At 37.9% G+C, this 24821-nt stretch overlaps 1 protein-coding gene across 40 annotated transcripts in view; it reads left to right on the top strand.

Annotated features, from left to right (window-relative positions):
* The window catches only part of DROSHA (drosha ribonuclease III), a 146070-nt gene that overhangs the window by 59094 nt on the left and 62155 nt on the right, over positions 1–24821 (top strand). For 26 of the 40 annotated variants that reach the window (XR_012413601.1, XR_012413600.1, XR_012413603.1 and 23 more), the window contains 5 exons: positions 3127–3296; positions 7572–7696; positions 9358–9457; positions 11607–11714; positions 24568–24675. Coding sequence is in view for 36 of the 40 variants with exons in the window: in XM_073993238.1 (XP_073849339.1) it covers positions 3127–3296; positions 7572–7696; positions 9358–9457; positions 11607–11714; positions 24568–24675 (611 nt within the window). In the remaining 4 variants the exon portion in view is untranslated. The remainder of the gene's footprint in view (positions 1–3126; positions 3297–7571; positions 7697–9357; positions 9458–11606; positions 11715–24567; positions 24676–24821) is intronic. The other 14 variants (XM_073993231.1, XM_073993234.1, XM_073993222.1 and 11 more) reach the window with 1 other exon arrangement.

Genomic DNA, 24821 nt, shown 5'->3' with positions numbered 1-24821 from the left:
ACATTACTGATTGAGGAACACATGTCACATGCAGGTGGATTGGAATATGTTTGTATTATTTTATTTTATGTTTTGAGACAGGATCTTACTTTGTTCTCCAGGTTGGAGTGAAGTGGCACAGTCACGGCTCACTGCAGTCTCAACCTTCAGGGCTCAGGTGATCTTCCCACCTCAGCCTCCTGAACAGATGGGACCACTGGCCCTTGCCACCATGCTGGCTAATTTTTGTATTTTTTGTAGAGAGAGGTTTTGCCATGTTGCCCAGGCTGGCCTTGAACTCCTGAGCTTAGGGCAGTCTGCTTGCCTCAGCCTCCCGAAGTGCTGGGATTACAGGCATGAGCCACCATGCCTAGCTGGAAATGTGTTTTGAGACTGACTCAGAGAAATATGTCCCTATCCATGTTTCTTCGTTTGAACTATACTAACAAAAACACTATAGGCTGGTGGCTTAGACAACAAACACTTATTTCTCACAGCCCTGGAGGCTGGTAGTCTGAGATCAGGGTGTCATCGTGTTGGGTTGTTGGTGAAGGTCCTATTACTGCTTCACAGCCAGCCATCTTCTCATATCCTCACCTGGTGGACAAAAGAGAGAGGAAGCAAGCTCTTTCATGTTCCTTCTTATAAGGTCTCTAATCCCATTTATGAGGGCTTTACCTTCATGACCTAATTACCTCCAAAGGCCCCACCTCCTAATATCATTATACTGGGGGTTAAGATTTTAATATATGGCTGGGTGCCGTGGCTCACACCGTAATCCTAGCACCTTGGGAGGCTGAGGTGGGAGGGTCATTTGATCCCAGGAGTTGGAGAACAGCGTGGGCAACATAATTAGACCCTGTCTCTACAAAAAAATTTTAAAAGTAGCCAGGTATGGTGGGGTTCCAGCTACGCGGGATGCTGAGATGGGAGGATCGCCTGAGCCCAGGAGGTTGAGGCTGTGATGAGCCGTGATTGCATCACTGAACTCCAGCCTGCGTGACAGAGACCCTGAATCAAAAAGAAAGAAAAAAAAGGATTTTAATATATGAAATTTGGGGGAACACAAACATTGAGTCCATAACACTATGCAAGTTTGCTTATTAATGATGACTTTTGTGTTTAAGGCGGTTGCTTTGTAATGAGGCATAAAAAAATGTCACTGCTGTGAATTAGTAGATAGAACATATCGTAATGTGGGTTGATGTATTTTGTGACTTTGTCATTTCTTGGACAATTATTATATATTTTTAGAAGCACAGTGTCTTTAGAACTTTGATTGAGAGAACTTTATTTTCCGAGTGTTATCTACAAAGATTCCTTTAGGAACCATTGTGATCTATCATTATTAGCCTATATGCTTCTTGAGCGCCTAGAGCTTGTGGCATTTTTTTCCCTAATGGTGCTGACATGGGACCACTCAGTGCCTGGCACATATGGTGAAAAACATGCTCCCATCTCAGAGTCAACTCCAGAGCTCTCAATGAGCTGTAAAGCTTTGTAAGATCTGACTTCCCTGCTGCCTCTCTCACATTCTTCTCACTTCACATCATCCACAGTGGCTTCTTAGCAGTTTCTGGGCACAACAGTTCCACTCCACCTTAGGGCATTTGCTCTTTCTTCTCCTCTTCCAGACTGCTGCATGGTAGCCTCCCTTGCTCCTTTCAAGTTTTGCCTACGTGAAACCTCTCAGAAGATTCCTTTCCTAACCATCCTTTTAGATACAACTCTAGTTCCTTGCCCTGTTTGATTCTTCTTTATAGCACTCATCTCAACCCAATCTTTTATGTAGCTCTTTTTTATTGTCTCTTTCTACTGCAGTGTAAGCTTCAGGAAGGCAAGGCTTTGACTGTTTCCATCATTCCTGTGTTCTCAGGGCCTAGAACAGTGGCTGTTACGTAAAAGTCACTCAATAAATATTTGTTGAATGAATGAGTATTTGGATGAATGAGTGAATGCATGCCTACATATATAGTGGCCGTAGAACAACAATGTGGTCTAGTTCCAGGGTAACATCTCAGTTGGAGGAGCACAGCTCACATAGAGATGTTGATACCTACTCTCTTTTCTCTCAGACGTGCAGTCTTGTTTAAGTTCTTAGCCCACAGCAATTCGCATTAAAATTGTTTAGTGCCTCAGACTCGAACTGGGTACACTAATTCCTCTGACCAAGGAGGACACTGTCTTTTGTGCCATCCCTTTGCTGCCATCTTGTGTTCTTGGTCCCTTTCTTTTTCCCTGAAGTGTTTGGTCCTGTACTACTGTTAATAGCGTATCTCATGACCTGGGAGAGGGTAACGATTGTCCTCTTCAGGGCTCTTGTCCTTTGTTTGGGTGGGAGTAGGCAAAGAAAAGAGGTATCAAATGGTTGCCCATGTTGGTCCAGAAGTTAAGTCCAAAGAGAAGGCAGAAGCCTCTGACCCCACATTAATGCCCAAATGAAGTGGATGTCTTTGGTTCATTAAGTACTAGATTAATTGGCTTTTTCCAAGGTACTTGAATGATGCCCTTTGTTATTTTTATCCCCTGTACTTGGTGCTATATGCTTCTGTAGGCCTCAGAACACTTGGTATTTTTTCCGTGTACTAACCCCATAATGATCTTCCATGATATTAGCACAGGCTCTGTTCATCATGGCAGGTGCAGCACATTAGCACCAAAAAATTAGACCATAATGCAACAATAGCTTATTGAAGACATTCATAAATATCTCACAAAAGCTTAGAATTTCCTTAAGATGGTAACATCACTTCTAAAGAGCTTTCATCTGTTACCTCAGAAAGAATGATAAAATATTTAAGACATAACATGGTTCTGTATATTATAAACTATGGTTCTTTATGTTAGGTGGTTTTAAATTTATTTAGATAGGCACCTTTTTAATATTCATACCTCACAAATGGAGCCTTTTATCATTTATAATGTTGTTGTTGCCAATTTAGTAAATGAGATGCTTTATGAGCACAGTTCATCAATGAAACAAATGGCTTTCATATTATTTGGCACCTGGTTAAACAGTGTAAATTTTACATTACCTTTTTGTACGTGCTCTTTTTCCTCCGTTGTCTTGTTTTTTCCTTATTCAGTTGTTGATTTGCTGTAAGTTGAGTAGCCTTATTTTTCCCCTTCTGTCCACTCCCACCCAAGATGGAGGAAAGGAAGTGCTGTCCATGCACCAGATTCTCCTGTACTTGTTAAGGTGCAGCAAAGCCCTGGTGCCCGAGGAGGAGATTGCCAATATGCTTCAGTGGGAGGAGCTGGAGTGGCAGAAATATGCAGAAGAATGCAAAGGCATGATTGTTACCAACCCTGGGACGGTATGTTCTGGTATTTGTGTATTCAGAGGCTGGAGTACCTTCTTTTCCAGATCTGAATGTTTCATGAAAACAGTAACAGCACATTTTAAAAGTTTTAGGTACTCACTGCTTCTTGTCCTTGGATAATTTTTTCTATAAACATAAATAAGAAAATATTACTAAATTAGGTGAATTACTAAATTTTTTATAATTCTACTGCATTATAAGCTTCAGGAAGGCAAGGCTTTGGCTGTTTCCATCATTGCTGTGTTCTCAGGTCCTAGAACAGTGGCTGTTACATAAAAGGCACTCAATAAATAGTTGTTGCATGAATGAATATTTGGATGAATGAGTGAATGCATGCCTGTGTATATAGTGGCCATAGAACAGTAATGTGGTTATTATAAATTATAATAAAAATTTATAAAAATTTTATTATAAATTAATAAAAAATTATAAAATTTTTTATAATTACTAAATTCACCTAATTTAGTAAATTTATTCTACCTGAAGATAGGTACATTTTTAAGGCTTTTGATGCATGTTGCAGATTGCTTTCCAGAAGGGCTGTAAAATTTGTATTCTGGGAGCGTATGAGAGCAACCATATCTTCATGCTGGTTATACTAAGGGAATTTGATGGGGGTGGGGTGGGGCGGGAAACTACTTAGTTCAGTTTTGTATTTATTTTGATTTCTAAATGTTTATTGCCCATTCATGTTTTCTTTTGATACTTGCCTATTAATATCCTTTGTCTGAACCTTTTTGTAGTATTCTTTTTTATTGATCCTTCACCATAATTATTATAAATATTTTCCATTTCTTTGGGTGCTAATTTTTTTGTTTTAAAATTAGCTTTTAATGTTCAATTTTAGAAGTAAAAAATGTAAATATTGAAAGGAGATAATGAAAAGAAAACTAGTTCTTATATAAAGACATAACATTTTCTTTATATAAGACAATTTTTTTCCTTCTAAAATAGTGTTACTGTTTCATAAAATAGTTACATATTGGCATAAGGATAAAATTTTATAGAAATGGAGAATTAAAATTTTCCATGAAAATAAATGGAATAATCTATTTAACAAAGCTGTTGTTTTCTAAAATGCTGCCAATTGCTTAATAGCTTTGATTCATAAACTAAAAACTCTGGATCAACTTTTTGTAGCATGACAGTAACATCTGCACAAACAAAATGTTGCTATTTGCAAATAAAACATTCTGGCTAGTATGGATTCTTTTAAACAAATCCAGAAAGTAAAGTTGTTTAATAAAAATATGTTTAAACATAAAACTTGTTTAAAACCAAAAATTCATATAATTTTTACTGTTATACTGTTAAGCCACGTAATTATTAACTTTAAAAGAAATATGGAAGTAATAACATTCTCAGAGTAAGACTGTGAATTCTATTTTTATTCTTAAAACAGTTGTATATATTGATATTCCCTCTGTCATTTTTCATGCTGAGTCAGAGGATGGGGTGATGGTGGTGGGAGATGTCCAGTTTCAGCTGGGTGGTTCCACTTAGAGAGTTCCATGTTCTGTGGTAGACACTGCGGGAGCACGATCACCCTGGGCTTCCTTCCATGGTATAGTTACGTTTTCCTGAAATCTAGAAGCAGCTGGAGAGTTTAAAAAAAAAACTTAAGGATACCCTGGCTTAAGGATATACCTACCCTATATGCTCCAGGCAGTGAGGCCTAGTTTTCTGTAGTTAAAAAAAAATCCTCAAACAGTTTGATTTTCTCGTCGCTTGTTTTTGAGCCAGTGACTTAGATGAAGTTTATGATCACCATGATCATCATTCAACTAATTTGTTGAGGGACTATTATATGAGCCAGGTGCTAGGGACGTTATATATTAGGTTGTTATATACCTAAGGTATATATACCTGAAGGTATATTACAAGTAATGGGAGAAACCGCAACTACTTTTGCACCAAACTAATGTATGATGCTTGCCCAGGTGAAAACCCAAAGACCACTAACATATGAAGGGAGTCTTTGATGAGTGGTTGAGCCTATGGACCCATCAGGAAAGACTCTCATTTTAGGAGAGATCACTGGGATAGGCTTGCCGGGGGTGCTTCCTAAACAGTAAGATCTCTGAGGAATTGAGAAATTGTAGAAATTATTGGCATGATTAACCATTAATACTTGAGATGCTGTAAAGCCAGTATTAAAAACATGAAGTCAGACCTAGTCAGTATGAAAGATTTATATTGGAAGTTTTGGTGTCAGGCTTAGGAATGTGTTGAAGTTAATTATTTTATAGTATTTATCTAAAGATAATGCTTAAAGGAGGAAAAAAAAATCTGAGAACTCAGTATTATGAAAATATCCTACTGAGAAGTGTGCAAGTTACTCATACGACAAGGGAGACACCACACTACGTTTCATCCTCTGTAGGACTTGCTTTGAAAGATTGCTTAATGGCAAGAATATTGGAAAATTTATTAAATTTTTCAAGCCATTATGGTCACACTAAATACTTTATTGCTACAGAACTTAAAAGAATTAATCTTCCAAGGAATACTTTTGTCATTAGTGAGAATGTTTTTTATTCTTACACAAAGATGGTATAATAAATGTTATAGGGTATGGCCAAAGTCTAGAATATATTTCATTTCCTGCTCCCCCAACCCCTGCCATAAATTTAGAGATACTATACATATTTTAAATCACTGTTTCCTCTGTTGGTACCATGGCATGGTGTTTAAAATCACAGAAACATGAATAATTCAGTAGCATTCTATTCCACAGTTCCCCTTCTAAAAATGTATCCTGCTGTTTTGTTGTACAAAATAATGAAAGCAATTCTTTGACCTAGCACATTGCTACTGTTGATGGGCATTTAATTAATTTTATATTAGGTTACATGTGAATAAAATATTTTCGATTTTCAAATTTTGAGAGCAGAGACCAACTTTCAAGAAGGTAGTGAAATTTTGACTATTAAATGACACTTAAAAAGTTTGAGGTTTTTTTTTTTTTTTGTGAGACAGAGTCTTACTCTGTTGCCCAGGCTGGAGTGCAATGGCGCAATCGCAGCTCACCACAACCTCAACCTCTGCCTCCTGGGTTCAAGTGCTTCTCCTGCCTCAGCCTCCTGAGTAGCTGGGACTACAGGTGTGCGCCACTATGCCTGACTAATTTTTGTATTTTTAGTAGAGACAGGGTTTCACTGTGTTGGCCAGGCTGGTCTTGAACTCCTGACCTCATGATCCACCTGCCTTGGCCTCCCAAAGGTTTGAGTGTTTTAAGTAATGTGGATGAATTCACCCAAGTTTATCCCCTTTGTCACCTCGTTGAATATTTGTCAGATGGCTGGCTGGTGTCACAGTTGCAGGTAGAGTGACCAGCTTGTCCCAGTTGCTGAGAGATTTCCTGATTTTAGCATTGAAATTCCTCTGTCCCAGAGAAACCAGGCAGCCCTCTAGACTCTAGTTGTTGGGCATTGTTGTGGGACAGAATGAAGATTATTGGCCTCTGTGTGAATCAGTTTTACAGCCTCAGCCTCCAAAGCAACTGAGCCACAGACTCTACGGTGTGCTAGTAAAAATTGAGTCTCTAATTGAGACTGTCCTGAGAGATGATTATAAGGAGGTTGCTGAAACCTATTCTCTGTGATTTTACCATCTTTTCATAAATTTAAGCTTTCAAGATGAAAGCCATTTCACAAATGATCCAGAAGGAATGAGCCATTCACTTCTTCCTTTATTAGACATGAAGAAAAAAATATGAGGCTCTCTGTTAAAATACACAAATGTCCTACATGGACATAATAAGAGAAGCTTAACTATTTGGCCTTTGCACCACTGTACTATCTAACTTAAAGATGTAGAATTAAAGGAATACATAAGATCCACTGAGAAAAAGTGGGGGAAAAACTTAAATAGAGGCATCTGTCTATGCATCCTGAAATGTGAAATGAAAGCAGAACAGGCTCTGCCTGTGATGTGGAATCCTTCCCCTGTGCCTTCGGAGAGGTTAAGGAAAAGTTATATCTGACTAGGTGTCCTTTTAAAAGTTTAATTTTTAAAGGTTTCTATGTGGACTGCAAAAAAGGACAAAATCATTGTTCATTATGCCAAATGGCATAGGCTCATTTACAGGGATGACATTGTAGTTTTTAGATAGTAGAGCTGCTGTAATTAAAGGGTTTTAAATGACCTTTTCCCTTTGGGGACAAGGCTTTCCTAGAAAAAAGTCCAATTTATTCCTTCCCTACTTAGGTTAAAGTCAATACGTAAAGACTTCTTATGGGAATAAATGGCTTTGATTTTTCTCTCTAGAAACCAAGCTCTGTCCGTATCGATCAACTGGATCGTGAACAGTTCAACCCTGATGTGATTACTTTTCCGATTATCGTCCACTTTGGGATACGCCCTGCACAGTTGAGTTATGCAGGAGACCCACAGTAAGATATTTCTCAGTGTTTGTCTTAGCCAATTTCACCTTCTACTAACAGCTGAATTAGCAGAGAAATACCCTTTAGTGGATGTTTCCTTTTCAAAAATTAAGACCTGAAATGAGCCATGCTTCCAGTTTAGATTACCCAAATGAAACAATTTTGGTAGCTCCTGAAGAATTATTTTCTCCACATATTTGAGTGCAAGAAACTATTATTCAACAGAATATTTTTGGCAAACTTGATCAACATAAGTCCTTGTATGTTTTTAAACTTTAAGGAACTTTTTCTTTATTCATCCTTATAATAATAATTATTATTTTTTATTTTTTCAGTGCCCTCTAGAGGAAAGTAGCACATATTGGTTCCTAGCACTGCCGAATTTATGCAGAGTTCTCTTTTTGGGGGCATCTTAAGAGTTCAAGATCACATGCAAAGTCAAGGTTGTGTTGGAAGTAGGAGCCGTGACTTCTGACTCTTAGAATTGATGTAACTTTCCACATTTTGATTTTTCCAACTGGCATGTTAGTGTTGTCTGGGAGAAGATTCAGGATGTGTGGGAATGGAGATATTACCATTAGATTCTTTGGGACTGTTTGGATTTCCTACCTTGCTAAATACACAAACAGCTTCCTGACTTAATTTTTTTTTTAAAAAAAAGGATTCATAGTGGGAGAAAAGGGCATGGGAGATTTTCAATTCATAAATACAGTTCTGGCTGACATATATTAGAAGAGGCTAAAGGGTTTTGTTCTTTTTTTTCCCCCTTTGGATAAAAGTATGAAGCAGTGAACCAGGCACTGTGTAAGTACTTCTTTCTTTCCTCCATTCTTTAAAAAAAAAAAAAAAAAAAAAAGTTTTCAAAAAAGGAGAGGCCCAGCTAAGGCCAAGAAAGGAGCAGTTTTAATACGACAGAAAATCTTTGGAAAATCCCTTCTTGTTAGAAAAATGTTAGTAGAATGTGATGAGGCTCTCGTGGACTCTCAGATGGCAGGACTGTGAATTGATAAAGGACTGCATATTCGCTTCATTTCCAGGACGCTTTGACAGTATCCTTTACACTGGTCTAGGTTATAACTTATTTGGCTACAACAAATATGCTTATATTGTCATGGTAAATACAAATTGGTATACACCATTAGTCTTTTACCCTCTCCAGTAGAAAAATGGATATAGCTATGTAGCTTGGGTTTTGGCACAAATGGAGTTCTCTATTCTAATACTCTTCAACTCTTATATTTGGTATAAGTAGTTCAGCAACTGACAGGCTCCCTATTAAAGAAGGGGTCTGTCAATAAATATCAGAAAGTATATATTTAAATAAAATCTGTTATTTTCAAGAGGTAACAGTGAGAAACAGGATGATTCCATTGGTTGAGGTGTTTTTGTGTCTTTGGAATTCTTTCCAGAGATTCATTCATATAGTCACACCTCATTTCCAACCAAAATAAGTAATAAGCAACTTAATCACCAGGTTCCAGTTGACTTTTGTCCATCCCGACTCTCAACCTCAAAGTCATAACCTTCCTTAGAATGACGGCTTTCTGCCATTAAGAATAATCAAAAGAATGTAATGTATGATTTGAAGAGGCCTCTTAAAATAACTGAGTTTGTTGCACTTTAGATTTACCTTCTGTTTACCTGAGATGTTTGCCTGTCCTTTTCCTTAGGTACCAAAAACTGTGGAAGAGTTATGTGAAACTTCGCCACCTCCTAGCAAATAGTCCCAAAGTCAAACAAACTGATAAACAGAAGCTGGCACAGAGGGAGGTCTGTATCAAACTCCATTCCTAGGTGATTAATGATGATGTGGTTCAGGTGTATTTCACGATCGTTGTATCACACTGTACTTCTGGTACAAGATGGAAAAATATGTTTAAAAAAAATATCATGCTTTACCCTCCTCCCCACATTATTATACCAATTGATTTAAAGAAATCTTTTAGTATTTAAGGGAGCCTTTTTATCCCTGTATTAGTCTGTTTTGCATTCCTCTAAAGGAATACCTGAGACTCGGTAATTTATAAAGAAAAGAGGTTTATTTGGTGCACGTTTCTGTAGGCTATACAAGAAGTGTGGCACCAGCATCTGCTTGGCTTCTGGGTTGTCCTCAGGATGCTTTTAGTCATGGTAGAAGGTGGATGGGGAGCAGGCACATCATATGACAGAAGAGGGAGCAAGAGAGGGAGGAGGGAGGTCCCAGACTCTCTTTAACAAGCAGATCTCACATAACTCATTACCATGGGGAAGGCACCAAGCTATTCATGAGGGATCCACCCATGATGCAAAAACCTCCCACCAGGTCCCATCTCTCACATTGGGTATCATATTTCAATGTGAAATTTGGAGGTGCCAAAACATCCTATCTATATCAGCTCCTAAAATGCCAGTTTCTTAATGGATTATTACCATTGGGAATCAAACATATCTTTTATAGATATTAAAGCTTAAATTTGATGAATCAGCCTTTTATCTTTAATTTGGTTGCACATTATACAACATTGGGCCCTACTCAGATTTCTTGGTCTTAAAGTTGGAAAAGATTGTCTTCCATTGGTCTGCCAGTTTAGCATGGTAAACTTATTTTGTAAGGTTTCATATCCCAAATTCCATATTTCCTTACTAATGGGTAGTAGTATCCCTGTAATCCAGGATAACTTATGTTTTAGTTTTAATTACAAGAAAAAATGGTTTCAGTATCAACATAGATTTTTGTCTCAGAAGTTTTATTCTGCTGGGGTTGTGTAAGAGCAAAGCTTTGAAGGTGGAAAAAGTGTTTGAATTCTGGCATTGTCACTTACTGTGATTTAAGCCAGTCAGCCTGTTTATAAAGGAGGGAACTAAGGTTGAGAGGCTGACTGAAATGTTCCTCCGTTGGTGCACTCAACAAAAAAGGTAGTTCCACGAACTTCTGAAATACGCCGTTTAATGGGCCTCTTGTGGTATTTGACCTGTAAAAGGAACTTAATCAATAGTGGGGGTAGGGGGTGGTTCCTGTTGTTATGAATTCCTATGAGATTTTGATTCAATTACATGCATACAAATATACAATTATTTTTACAATTATTCGAAGGACCGTGAAAGGGAAGAGTTAGTTCCTGATCATGTCTCACAGATGACATTTTGGATCGTAGTCTTTTTTAATATAAAATATGCCCTTACAGCAAGGGTTTTTATAAGGGATTTGCAAGTTAGAAGGCAACTGTTAGAATTATGTGGGTTTCAGGTTAATTTGCTGATTGTGTGGCTGGGCGCGGTGGCTCATGCCTGTAATCCCAGCACTTTGGAAGGCCAAGGTGGGCAGATCACGAGGTCAGGAGATCGACACCATCCTGGCGAACACGGTGAAATCCCGTCTCTACTAAAAATACAAAAAATTAGCTGGGCGTGGTGGCGGGTGCCTGTAGTCCCAGCAACTCGGGAGGCTGAGGCAGGAGAATGGCGTGAACCTGGGAGGTGGAGGTTGCAGTGAGCTGAGATTGCGCCACTGCACATCCAGCCTGGACGAGAGAGCCAGACTTTGTCTCAAAAAAAAAAAGAATTTACTGATTGTCTTTCTTAGATGTAAATACTTAACATGATGCATGATAAAAATTTTACATGCTGATTTCAAATCCCAAACCACATTTTGCTTCCTTTATCAATGAAAGGGCATATTTTTTTCAAAAATACCAGAATGGTAGATTTGGTTTAGATTTTTTCTTATCTAGTTGCCAAGAAAGGCTGGGCTGCATTATACCCCAAGCTCTGAGCATTCTAGCCTCCATTTTAAAGAAAATACTGTAATTTTGTATGAAGAGGTTTGAGTATCTGAATGTAAGGGTAGTAGTAAATGAATCCAACTTATTTTCTAATGCTTGATGTTTGGCTTACTATTGCTATATAGCAGTTGTGTTACTCATAATGAATTGTTTTCTAGGAAGCACTCCAAAAAATACGGCAGAAGAACACAATGAGACGAGAAGTAACAGTGGAGCTAAGTAGCCAAGGATTCTGGAAAACTGGCATCCGTTCTGATGTCTGTCAGGTGGGGACACTTCTGAGGACACAGTTATGCCCATACTTTTCTTCCTTTAACACAAATCTAGTACTGAGGGTTTCTTAATTGAGAATGTTCTGTAGAAAATACTACCTTGAGGCTAAATGGAATACCAACTATAAATTGTTTTCTATTATTTGGATTTTGTTTTCATTGTCTGTTTTGACGCTGGTATGTGTGTGTATGTTGTGCTTGTAGGTATTGGGGCGGGGAGAAGCTTACTTAGTAGTGTTCAGTTCAGTCTCTTCTCTTTGGATGAAGGTAAGTCTGTCCTTCTCATGCATCTGCTCATGCATCTGCCTGTTTGCAGCACATGTATAGGTGCTTGTACAAAAGAGATAATCCAGCAGCCCTACAAGCAGACTCCTGAAGTGTATGTTTTCTAGACCGATGACTCAAATTTATGTTGCAATTTATATTGCAGAGAACTGAAGGCATTAATGAACAGAATCAGTGTATACTTCATATTTGAACCAAATGATAATATATTTTCTTTGGGTGAACTCAATAGAATAACATTTCTGCTATATGTAACTGACTGACTAATAAGCATTTTTGTTTTTCCTATGGGTGGAATTTATATGTGATTAAAGATCCCCCAAACCAGCACATTCTGTTTTTTCACTTGATTCTTTTGTCACAATTGATATTGGATGAAGTCCATGAGAATTACAGTAAAGGAAATGAGTACACAGGCTACGGTCAGGTAATGCAGTTTGCTGTGTTCATCCTTTTGGAAGAATACTTCTAGGCTTCCATTTATTTGTTTCGATGGTAGCATGTGTTACAGTAAGTTCAAGCAGCTTACTCTTAGCTTCCTCTTAGTGTTCATTTCATCATAATGAATTTTAAAAAAAATCAGTTTGGCATTTAATTATTATATTGACTAGCAGAGTTTAAAAGTATTGCTACACAATTTACTAAGTGATATCCAAAGCTAACTATTTTTGCATTAAGATGAACTGCTATTGGTGTAATATTGCCAGATATTTTCAGGGTAATCATCTACAGTGGTAACCAGCTGTTTTCATCAGGTCCACAGTTATTTTACCAATTGACAAATATCTTATGACTGTCAGTACTTTTAGATGAATATTTTACTTCCATTGATTCTCTCTCAGGGCCGTTTGAAGCTGTATCACCCGGTTTTTCTATTTGTCAGTGTTTCCCCAAAACCAACGTAATGTCATCCTAAGGTAGACATCATCAGAACAGTGAGCAGAATCCTAGACAGTTTGCTCCACATTTGATGATCTCAGTGATAAATCAGAGTTGATTATCTAAGAGATCATAAAATTGTTGAGCATTAAGAACTAGACGGTACCTTCCAGACCTTCTAGTTAGTAGTTTTGAACTTGTGTTTTTGGTTAACTTCAAAGTATTTTTTTCATACAAAACCCTTTTAGAGCCATTATTTGTAAAAAGATAAAGAGTAACTGCCTGATTGACTAGTGGGAGATGGGAGTGGAGAGAGTATCCTGTTTTACTTGATTTCTCCCCCACCTCCTGTAGCAGTCCCTAAGGCCACTGAATACAGTATCTTTTTCTTTTTCTGAAGCTTTGAGCCTTTTTTTTTTTTTTGTAAAGCAAACAAGAGTGCTGAATTATCTGTTGCAGTACAGTTTTGTATTCTTCAGCTATATCACAAATGTCTTCCTCTACCCTCAGCTAGATGAGAAGCAGCTGGAGGCGTAAGTGATCTTGTCTCTTGCTGTGTGATATGCTATATTCTGTTTTGAGGTTGGTAGGTAAAAGGACTCAGTCAGTTTCCTTGCCTAACTGGTGGAAGAAAAGGGATCCTGATTAAACCCCTGCGAAGGTGAATGCTTTATGATCTAATAATCATTCCTCCCTCTGTAGAACTCTCACTCTTCCAGAGAGAACTGCCATCTGTTTAGAAGCCATGCTTCCATTCTCTGGTCCTCCGAATGGAAGTCTTTTTCAGATTTTGATAAAATTACCCTCATATGTAAATGACTTGATTAAAAAAATGTGAATTGTTGCCTATAAGTTCATATACTGAATGCAGAAGGAATTGCTTTATGGTTTGAAAAGAAATATGTCTGCATATAAATAAATGAAAATGAGCCAGCAGGCTACCTGAGAAGTCCATAGAAGTGGAAGAGAAAGAAATCTTACACAGTGGCAACATGGGGGCTGAGAGTGAACTATTAAAACCAAAAATCCTTGTGCTTTGGTGAAATAGTTCCTTACACACCAAAATCAAATTATCCTGAAGGCATTCTGTAGCTCTCAAGGTGAGATGAACAGTTGAAGTATCTGTTTATTTTGACATATTAAATATTATTTCACCATCAGTGAATATTCTTGGGGTTGTGAAAGTAAATTGTTACCTGCATTGGGCTTAAAACATCAACATATGGAAATTTGGAGGTGTTCATCAACTCATTCATGACACGGGAGCAACCTAGTTCAAACTTTAAATACCAAAAAAAAAACCAAAAAAACAAAAAAACCCTATAGTAAGGTTTAGGGGAAGATACCAAAAGTAAACTAGTGTAGTTGACTTTTGGCTCAAAATAAGCATTTTTGCAATGAATATTTTCATTACATTTATTTACACCTTTCCTTGTTCTGTAATTATTTTGAAGTGGTAACTCTTTTTATGAATATGGGAATTAATAAAGCACTGACTCTGCAAGCCATGGGCTCCATGGTGAAGCCTTCAGTGCTAGTAATTTGAAACTCTCTTGACTCTTCTCACTGAGCTTTCTCTTAGTTGGTCCTATTGCATATTAACGGTCAGAAAGTCTTCCTTTCTACTGATACATCTTACAGAAAACATTTGACAAGTAGAGAACCTCTGGGTACATTTTAACTAAGAGTTTTTGCCACAGATGATACGTTAGCTCTTCCTGGAATTTTTATGTTTTAAAATTCTCAGGTATTTTACATGCATCACACAAAGGTTCTGAACAGTTGCCCTTAAATTATTGATGTTTGCCATACATTTTGTTTGAATTTTTTTAACCTTGAAATTCCTTCAGTGAACAATGAAGGCAGCAAAGCCATTCCCCCTAGTTTTCTTGTAAAGAAATCAGACAAAATGTTTTATCATGTAGCATTAATGACCAAACATCTGAATATATTTTAGAAGCCATTTTAGTCATATTTTTAGGATAGGGTCTTTTTGCATCCTTAATAAATGTTTAGTCCAGTGCAGGTTTGTCTAGTCACAAGTCATATATGTTAACATTTTTTATTGTTTATTTGGCCTTTGTTCTTAATGTAAAGATTTTGATGATGTTTAATAAAACCTGTGATTTTTTGAGAAAGGGACCAAGAGTGTTTTTGTTGTTTTTTTACAAGTGGAATTGGCTGTGGCTTACAATGATATTTAATTTCTTATATTAGAATAAATGTTTTCTTTTGGTGTGTTTTCCTCACATAAGCTGGTGGCATATCATAATGCAGTTTAACATCTCTAAAATAAAAGCATTTAGTATTTTTGGTAATAAAGAATAAAAATCTAATTGACTGGGAAATAGCAGTTAAGTGAATTTATACATCGAATACTTTGAATAATTTTATGATTATTCAAAGTCTTTGAACAGATAGGCTCATACTTAATTTTTAGAAGAAAGGATTTATCTAAAATCCTTGGTAGTTTTTCTCTGTATTCAGTAGTTCATTGATACAGAACCTACTGTTTTTTAGTAATAATTGCTAGTAGGTTGCTAGTAAAAGCCTTGAGATGCTATCTGGTGTCTGCAGGAGATGGAAACCATTGTGATAAATCTGAGATGGAGTGACCTCAGTACCAGCATCTCCCTCTGGAAGTACATTTCCCCAACCAGAGAAGTTACCAAGGATTGTTAGGAGATTAGAAAATTCTATCTGGTGCCCCAGCCAGTGTTAAGAGGATTGAAAACCTAGGAGTAGGTGCTACAACTTGTAATTAAATGTGAACCGGATATGGACCTGTCACTATGTTTGTAGATAAATCGTTGAATAATTTTTTCTGTGTTGCTGCTTGTTAGAGTGAATTCTGGGTAATGTGGAAGAAAAAGGAATCAAAACCTGAATCTGAGTCTAAAAAATTCAGCATAATGACTCAGAAGAGGAAGAAAAGCAACATGCTGCAATAGGACCTGCATTTTTTAAGAAAAGGGTTTCACACACTGAGGTTAAATTGGTATCTTCTGTAGAGGGAGGCGCCTGGACCCTGTGCTATACTGAGAAGGTGGTCCATGGAAATCAGTAAACTAACTCGGAAGACATGAAAAAAGGAGCAAAGAATTTACACCATCACAGTCACATCACCAGTAGGAGACTCATGCCAAATGCGGGGACACTGTAACTTCTTAAGGAAAAGAAAGGAAGCACAGGTGCCTGGAGAACTGTTGGCCTTTGAGGAAAGCTGAGTCGTGGTGGTTGGTATTTGTATTGAGTGGACAGAGAGCTGTCTTTGGACTAATTAATGAATATGCTGTTTTCCTAGAGTGGCCATCTGGAATGGGATGGAAGGCTGCCATGCATTATCAAACTATCTGATTCTCTTGCTCAATGATTTGTCAAGGAATGACTCAACAGTGAAAAGTGACATCTCTAGGGATTCACAGACTTTGGACAGCAAGTTGAAGGATGTATTTTCTAAATTAGATCTTGTAGCAGAGGGAAGGAGGAATGTCTGAGGGCAATGGCTTCATAGTTATTGTTAACAAAGGAATTTTGATTTTTAGTCTGTATGAGATACTTGATTTTTTAATTGGAGCATAGTGCTGCTTGTGAAGAAAGGAAAGATTTGTTTAAAGACTAACTGACCTGATAGAAAATTTTTTTTTTTAAGAGATGGGAGTCTTGCTGTGTTGCCCCGGCTAGAATGCAGTGGCTATTCACAGGTGCAATAGTAGTGCACTCTGGCCTTGTTGCCTTGGACTCCTGGGCTCAAGCCTCCTATAGCGGGAACTACAGGTGCATGTCACCTCGTCTGGCTAGTATTATATTTTATTAGGAGTAATTTAAAACATACAAGATGAAAGAGAAAAGTATAATGAACTCCGTAAACTATCACTTAGCTTTGACTGTTATCAAAAGCATTTCTGTAATATCATCAAATACCTAGTCAATGTTTACATTTTTCTCGTCTATTAAATTTATTTTAGTCCGTTTAAATTTGGGTCCATGTGAGATCTATACATTGTGATTAGTTGATGTTGTTTAAGTCTCTTTAATCTGTAGGTTCTCATTCCATTTCTCCTTTTTTTCCCTTGCAAACATCTGTTGCTGAAGAAATTGGGTTATGTGTCCTATAGAGTTCCTACAGTGTAGTCTGAGTTTTGCTGATTGCAACTTTCTGGTGTCATTTACCAGGTACTTCTGCCCCTTGTGTTTCCTATAAATTGGTAGTTGGATCTAAAACTGCACTGTCCAGTACCATTGGTTGCGTGTGGCTATTTAAATTTAAATAAATTAAATGAAATTAAAAATTCTGCCTCTCAGTTACTCTCACCACACTTTGAGTGCTCAGTAGACATATGTGGCTACTGCCCATTACAACATCACAGATAATAGGATATTTCCATCATCATAGAGTGCTCTGTTGAATAGCACTGACCAAATTTAAGTTCAGTTTTTTTGCAAGATATTTTCACAGGTAGTGGTGAGGACTCTATTTGTATGTGACATTATCAGTCATCGATGGATCGTTTACTTAGACCCAGTAATTAATTAAGGTCTGCCAAAATGATATTCTAATTCTGTCTTTCTTCATTTATTACTTAAAATACTTTTAAAAAAGGATCTTTTCCTCATCAACTATTTGATTACCCTGAGATACAGATCCTGTGGGACAGCACCAAAAATTACTCGTTTGATTTATTCCATAAAGCACAACTAGTAGTCCCAGATTAACAATTTAACAGCACCACCACCAATATGGTGATGCAAAATAGTTGCTTGTTTGGGAGGACAGATGGTCTTTGACTTACAATGGGGTTACATCCCAGTAAACCTGGAGTAAGTTGAAAATATCATAAGTTGAATTTTCAGTTTATGATTGGTTTATTGGGACATAGCCTATCATAAGTCGAGGAGCATACTGAATTAATATTGCTTACATGTCACTGTAAAGTCAAAAATTTTTAAGTCTTACCATTGTAAGTTGGGGACTGACTGTTCTTTTTTGTCTTTGATTATCTATAGCTGTATCTCACTGGAGATTTACACTCAGTTTTCTGTATCGTGGTTATGCCACAAACTGGATACACAATTCATTTGTTTCATTTTACTTTTGATTTTAAGGGTTCCATTGACTGACTGACCAATTGATTGAGTCAGGGTCTTGCTGTGTCACCTAGGCTGGAGTACAGTGGCACTGCGATCATGGCTCACTACAGCCTTGAACTTCTAGGCTCAACACATCCTCCCACCTCAGCCTCCCTAGTAGCTGGGACCACAGGTGTGTGCCAACATGCCTGGCTAATTTTTCTATTTTTTGTAGAGACGGGGTCTTGCTTTGTTGCCCAGGCTGGTCTCAAACTCCTAGGTTCAAGTGATCCTCTTGCCTCAGCCTCCCAAAGTGCTGCAATTACAGTCATGAGCCACAGTGCCTGGCCTAGATTCCTTTTAAAAATTAAAGATTGTTTTATAATTATGTAAAATGTTCACATGACTCTGCAGTCAGATTTACAGAGTCAAGTGTATTTTTTTTTTTAAGTCGTAACTGCTATCTCTGTTCCTTGTATCATTTTCTTGCCACCCACCCCCGATAGGTAACTGTCTTTTAAAAATGGCTTGTGGCCGGGCACGGTGGCTCACGCCTGTAATCCCAACACTTTGGGAGGCCGAGGCGGGTGGATCACGAGGTCAGGAGATAGAGACCATCCTGGCTAACACAGTGAAACCCTGTCTCTACTAAAAATACAAAAAAATACAAAAAAAAATTAGCCGGGTGTGGTGGCGGGAGCCTGTAGTCCCAGCTACTCGAGAGGCTGAGGCAGGAGAATGGTGTGAACCTGGGAGGCAGAGGTTGCAGTGAGCCGAGATTGTGCCACTGCACTCCAGCCTGGGCGACAGATCAAGACTCCGTCTCAAAAAAAAAAAAAAAAAAAAAAAAAAAATGACTTGATCTGGCTGCACATGCGGTGGCTCACTCCTGTAATCCCAGCATTTTGGGAGGCAGAGGCAGGCAGATCACCTGAGGTCAGGAGTTTGAGACCAGCTTGGCCAACATGGTGAAACCCTATCTCTACTGAAAATACAAAAAATTAGCCAGGAGTGGTGGTGTGTGCCTGTGGTCCCAGCTACCTGGGAGACTGAGGCAGGAAAATAGCTTGAACCCAGGAGACAGAGGTTGCAATGGGGCAAGATCACGCCACTGCACTCCAGCCTGGGAAACAGAGTGAGACTCCATCAAAAAAAAAAAAAAAAAGGCTTAATTTTTTATTTTTATATAAGAAAATATATATGTATTTTTGTTTGTTTTCCTCTTTCTTGTATGAATGGTGGTATCTTAAACACACTTTTCTCTACTGAGATTTTGTTCACTTAACAATGTGTCTGGACCAGGTGTGATGGCTCAGACCATAAATTCCAGTGCTTCCTCCAGTGCAGGAGGATTGCAAACTTAGCCAGGTGTGGTGGTGCACACCTGTTGTCCTAGCCACTCAGGAGGCTGATGTGGAAGGATCACTTGAGCCCAGGAGTTTGGGGCTGCAGTGAGCTATGATTGTACCACTGTACTCCAGCATGGGTGACAGAGTGAAACCCCATCTCTAAAAAACAAAACAAAACAACAGTAACAACAACAACAATAACGACAAACCATGTGTCTGGAGGTCACTCCATAGCAATGTATAGAGCTTATTGATATGTTCGGCTTTCTGTCTGTAAAACTGTTTTATGTTAGTGGGTACTATGAAATCCATTATATTGGCTTTGTTTTTTTCCTTTTTATATCCTTTGTATTCAGGAAGACTTGTATTTTTATTCTAATGGTTACCTTTATACTGACAGCTTTATAGTATAATTACATTTCTCCCTTACCTCTCTTTCTTTCTGTGTGTATGTGTATATGTGTGTGTGTGTGTATCTTGTTGTCTTTTAGTAAAAGTAGCTTCTCTCTGCTTCTTCCCATAATCCTCTCTCTCACCTGGCATCTAATTTGAAGTGATATCCTTTTGTTGCAAGTTAATAAGGCAGGCAGCAACCTCATCCTACTCTTTATATATTTCTTATTCTCCCTTGTTTTCTGATGGTTGTACTAATCAGTGTTAGAATGTTTAATTATTTCTTATATTGACTCCTTTGTGATTATCTACCAATAAAAATATATTTGCAAGTAATCATCAGATCATATGTCATTGTCAATCTCCCACCTCCCCTTTCTCATTTGTCTGAAGCTCATTTTCTAAACCATTCCTCAAGAAGGCCTTATAGAAACAGTGGTCCTTGAGTTTCTGCATGTTCCTCACAGTTTGACTGTGGTCTTTATTTTAACGGTCAGTTTGGCTGGATATAAAATCTGTGGATCACATTTTCTTTCTTTAATATTTTAAATACATTCTCATTGTTTTCTGGCATGAAACATAGCTGTCAAAAGTGTGGTAACAATATGGTCAGGTATAGGTACTCACGACTGTAATCCCAGCACTTTGGGAGGCCAAGGCAAGTGCATAACCTGAGCTCAGGAGTTTGAGACCAGCCTGGGCAACATGGCGAAACCCCGGCTCTACAAAAAATTAGCTGGGTGTGGCGGTGCACACCTGTGGTCTCAGCTACTTGGGAGGCTGAGGTGGGAGGATCACTTGAGCCTAGGAGATGGAGGTTGCAGTGAGCCGAGATCATGCCACTGTACTCCAAACTGGGTAACAGAGTGAGAACCCATCTCAAAAAAAAAAAAAAAAAAAGTGTGATAACAATATGAGTTTAAGTGAGTTGGTCCTTTTGTCTGAGTGCCCAAAGGATTTTTTTCTTTTTCTTTAGAAACCAATAGTTTGCTAGAATATGTCTCAGCTCTTTTCAGTTAATTTTTTCAGGTATGCTGTATATACTTTCATTATATACTTTCAGGTTGTCTTTTATCTCAGGAAAGTTTTCTTTTTCTTGTATTACACATTTCATTATTTTCTTTTATTTTGATTTTTAAAGTACTCCACTTATATGCATCTTATATTTTCTTTGCTTCTCTTCTGGATCTATCATGTTCTCTTGAATTCTTCATTCAAGAAGTAGTAATTACTTCTTGCATCTTATATCTTCTTATAAGATATTGTGTCATATCTGTTTTGCTTCTCTTCTGGATCCATCATTTTCTCTTGAATTCTTCGTTTCTATTTTTCAAAAGCACTATTCATTGGGTTAATCTGATTTTGTGTTCCTTCTTGTTTAGTCTTGAAGTGGTTATCTCCTTTTATGTTTCTTTTTCCTGAGTTTTGTCACTTCTTTTCAAATCTTCCTTTCCTCTAATCTCATTTCCGAATTTATGTAATATTTATTTGTAATTTGTGTTAATCCTCCTATGGTTTTATTTCTTTGCTTAGAAGGTTATTGGTATGTTTCTCTGGAATTTTTTCTTTTCTTTTTTTTTTTTAAGACAGAGTCTCGCGATCTCGGCTCACTGCAAGCTCCTCCTCCCAGGTTTATGCCATTCTCCTGTCTCAGCCTCCCGAGTCGCTGGGACTACAGGTGCCCGCCACCAAGATAATTTTTTGTATTTTTAATAGAGACGGGGTCTCACCGTGTTAGCCAGGATGATCTCGATCTCTTGACTTCGTGATCCACCCACCTCGGCCTCCAAAAGTGCTGGGATTACAGGCGTGACCCACCGCATCCAGCCTCTGGAATGTTTTTATTATCAGCAAGGATGTTATTCTACTCCTCTTCTTAGAAACATCTTTGAATGGGATTTGATCATGATTCTTTTCTGTTGCTCTTTAAGAAACTTAAAAATTAAGTAAACTAAATGAAATATTTTCCTGTACTTTTAGAAAGGGGGTATAAGCCAGGATAGTTTTTCATGGTTCTGGAGCTCCTCCTCCTGTTGTTTTTGCAGTGATAAAAGAAATAATACGGCTTCACACTAAGATCTGCCCCCTCCGCTTCTCTCCTCTGCTTTTGTCTGGACCTTCTCTCTTTTGCCTTTCATTATCCCTCTCTAGCGAAATGTGGCTTGCACTCCCAGCACTTTCTCCTCATTGTGGGCCTTTTACCTTGTAGGGAGCTTCACCTTTTGTTTTTTTGTTTTGAGTGTTTGTAGGTCCCAGGTGTCTTCAGCACAGTTAGACTGTCCTCCCGTATTCACTTAATGAATTAGATTCGGCAGAGCTCTCTCCAGTTTGGGTTATTTCCGGTGAACATGTGTTGTTAATTTTGAGTTTCTTCCATTATCAGGGCCTGTCTCTTCTCTCACACAGATGCTGAGACGTAGCTCTTTCTCCTCATCTACTCTTAGTTAGGGACTCAAGGGGGTACCTTTTCATTTAGTTTTTATGTAGATAATGTTCATTGGTCTTTCATTTTGCTAGTCTAGTTGCTCTATTTTTATGGGAGAATTTGAGTTCCTTTTTTTTTTTTTTTAATTAAAGCGGTTGGCAGACATAAAGATGCCAGACATAAAGATGATTGTATTTTAATATTGCAAAGACTGATACTTTTAAAAACTGAGCTAGAAATTTAAAGTCTTGTAGGTAACACTGAGACTTGATGTCTGGGATTCAAGATGGAGATGGGTCATCTGTACCCTTCCATGGTACTCACAAAAGGTTTATTTGGAAGGAGAAACAGGCTTTGTTTGGAGCAGATTTAGAGAAAGTGGTTAAGGGATTCAAAGCTGTTTTACATGAGAAAAGGTTAAAGGAAGTAAGGTAGTAAGGTGTAGGTTAGCTAAAACAAGATGTGGAAAGCCTGCCATTAAATGCATTTTGTTTTTGGGTAGAACTCGGGTTAAAGGGGTAAAACTTCCAAAGATACAGATTTGGGCTTAAAGTTAATAGTAATTTTCGGGCCCGGTGCACTGGCTCATGCCTGTGTAATCTTAGCACTTTGGGAGGCTGAGGCAGGCCGATACCTTGAGCCTAGCAGTTTAAGACCAACCTGGGCAACATGGCGAAACCTCATTTCTACAAAAAACACAGAAATCAGCAGAGTGTGGTGTTGCACACCTGTAGTCCCAGCTGCTGGGGCTTGGTGGCTGAGGTGGGAGGATCTCTTGAGCCTGGAAGGTCGAGGCTGCAGTGAGTTATGATTGTGTCACTGCACTCTAGCCTGGGTGACAGAGTGAGACCCTGTCTCAAAAAAAAAAAAAAAAAAAAGGTAATTTTTAAATAATCAGCAGACTCTAAAGAGGGTTTTATTTTCCTGACAGGCAGCGATTCATGTCTCATAGGAAATATTAAGAAAGTAAACAATTCACCAGGTTGAGTTCATGCTTTAGAAAAGGCAGTTGCACTGAGTAGTCTTCATGTCCTAACCCATGTCCTATCCACCTTGAGTTTTTAGCATCAACTCTTGAGCTTCCTGCAGTTTAAATGGCTGGAAAGCTATTATACTTTGATTGTGCATGTTGTTTCCATATTGTTGTGTTTATCAATACAGCACTTATAAAAACAAAGTGGTTAAAGTGCTGATAATTAAAATTCTAATGGCATATTTCTAGCTTTAATGGCAAAAACAATGTCTTCACCTTTTCTGTCTCCCACACATATTGTAAGGCCTTGCACGTGGAGGTGCTCAATTATATACTTACTGAATTGAACTGGCAAGAAAGATTTTTTGTTGATTAGAGATCCTATTTGGTAGAATGAATCTTTCTTTATAAGTTAATAACATAACTAATTTCTATAGTTTGAAGCAAATCCATTTTCATGTACTTTTAAACAATGCCAGCTTAAAATACTTCAAAGACGGAAATAATATAAAGCATATGTCAGTCATTCTGTGGGCTGGGTCCATCCTCCAGGTTCTGATGAATAAGAATGACTCCCTACATTCTTTTGTGTTCTTGGAAACAGTATTAAGGAAAAGAAAAAGATATGCCTTCCATGAAATTATCTCCCAATAAGGAATTTATAGCCAAATGAAAAGAGATTGAAGGAAAAATTTAAATTCTGTGTCCTTGGGTACCTTAACTGTACTGGTGTCTTTCTAAAAATTGTCTTCAGAATGTTAGATCATTAAATGTTAAACCTAGGGTGGCATATCTGGTTGAGAAGCTCTTAAAGGATAATCATGGGCTTCAGGGGTTTGTGAACCCATTAAAATTGTGTACAACTTTTGCATGTTTGTGCACAAGGACATTTTTCTGGGGAAAGAATCATTTTTCTTGGATTCTCAAAAATATCTTGAGCCTAAAACAGTTTCAAAATGAATGAATCCTAATCCATTCCCCTTTAATTAAAGGTAGACAAGGAGGCACAGAAATGCATGTGACTTACTCAAAGCTACCCTGCTGAATACTGATAGAACCAGGGCTATTCCTAATGGAATGAGGGCTAACAGACCTTGTTCTAAGAAGATTTTTGTATTTCCTCTTTTAATCCTTTTAGCTATCCTTGAAAGTAGGTATATTTATTATTCTCATTGTGCAGATGAGGAAACTGAAGCAGAGAGGTAAGATAACTTGCCCCAGGTCACACAGTGAATAAGTGGCAGAGCAGGATTTGGACCCAGGCATTCTGATTCTAGAGACTATATACTCTCAACAGCTACAGTCTCTCACAGAGGATTCTCCGAATGCCATGAAGCCAATAAGCTGTTTGAGGACTTAGTGAGATGGAATTTGGAATGTGAAAATGGTTCTGACTTGTTGTAAAACAAATGAAGTGACTTTATAAGTTTTTATAAAGTTAAACATATTGAATACTTTTTTTTTTTTTCCTAGCATGCAATGATGTTACCTGTTCTGACCCATCATATCCGCTACCACCAGTGCCTAATGCATTTGGACAAGTTGATAGGATATACTTTCCAAGATCGTTGTCTGTTACAGGTAAGAATTATTCTCCTGTAAACTCACGTCATAACAAGATAGGAGTAATTCATCTTGCACGTCACAAATGGTACATTGGGTTTTCTCTCCTGGGAAGTGACAGGGATTGATAAAAACATAGTTCTCTCCATTGCTCTACCCTGGTT

The sequence above is a fragment of the Macaca fascicularis genome, chromosome 6 (genome assembly GCF_037993035.2).
Source record: "Macaca fascicularis isolate 582-1 chromosome 6, T2T-MFA8v1.1".
NCBI lineage: Eukaryota > Metazoa > Chordata > Mammalia > Primates > Cercopithecidae > Macaca > Macaca fascicularis.
Note: the sequence above shows the minus strand (reverse complement) of the source record. Positions and strands in the feature narration are given on the sequence as shown.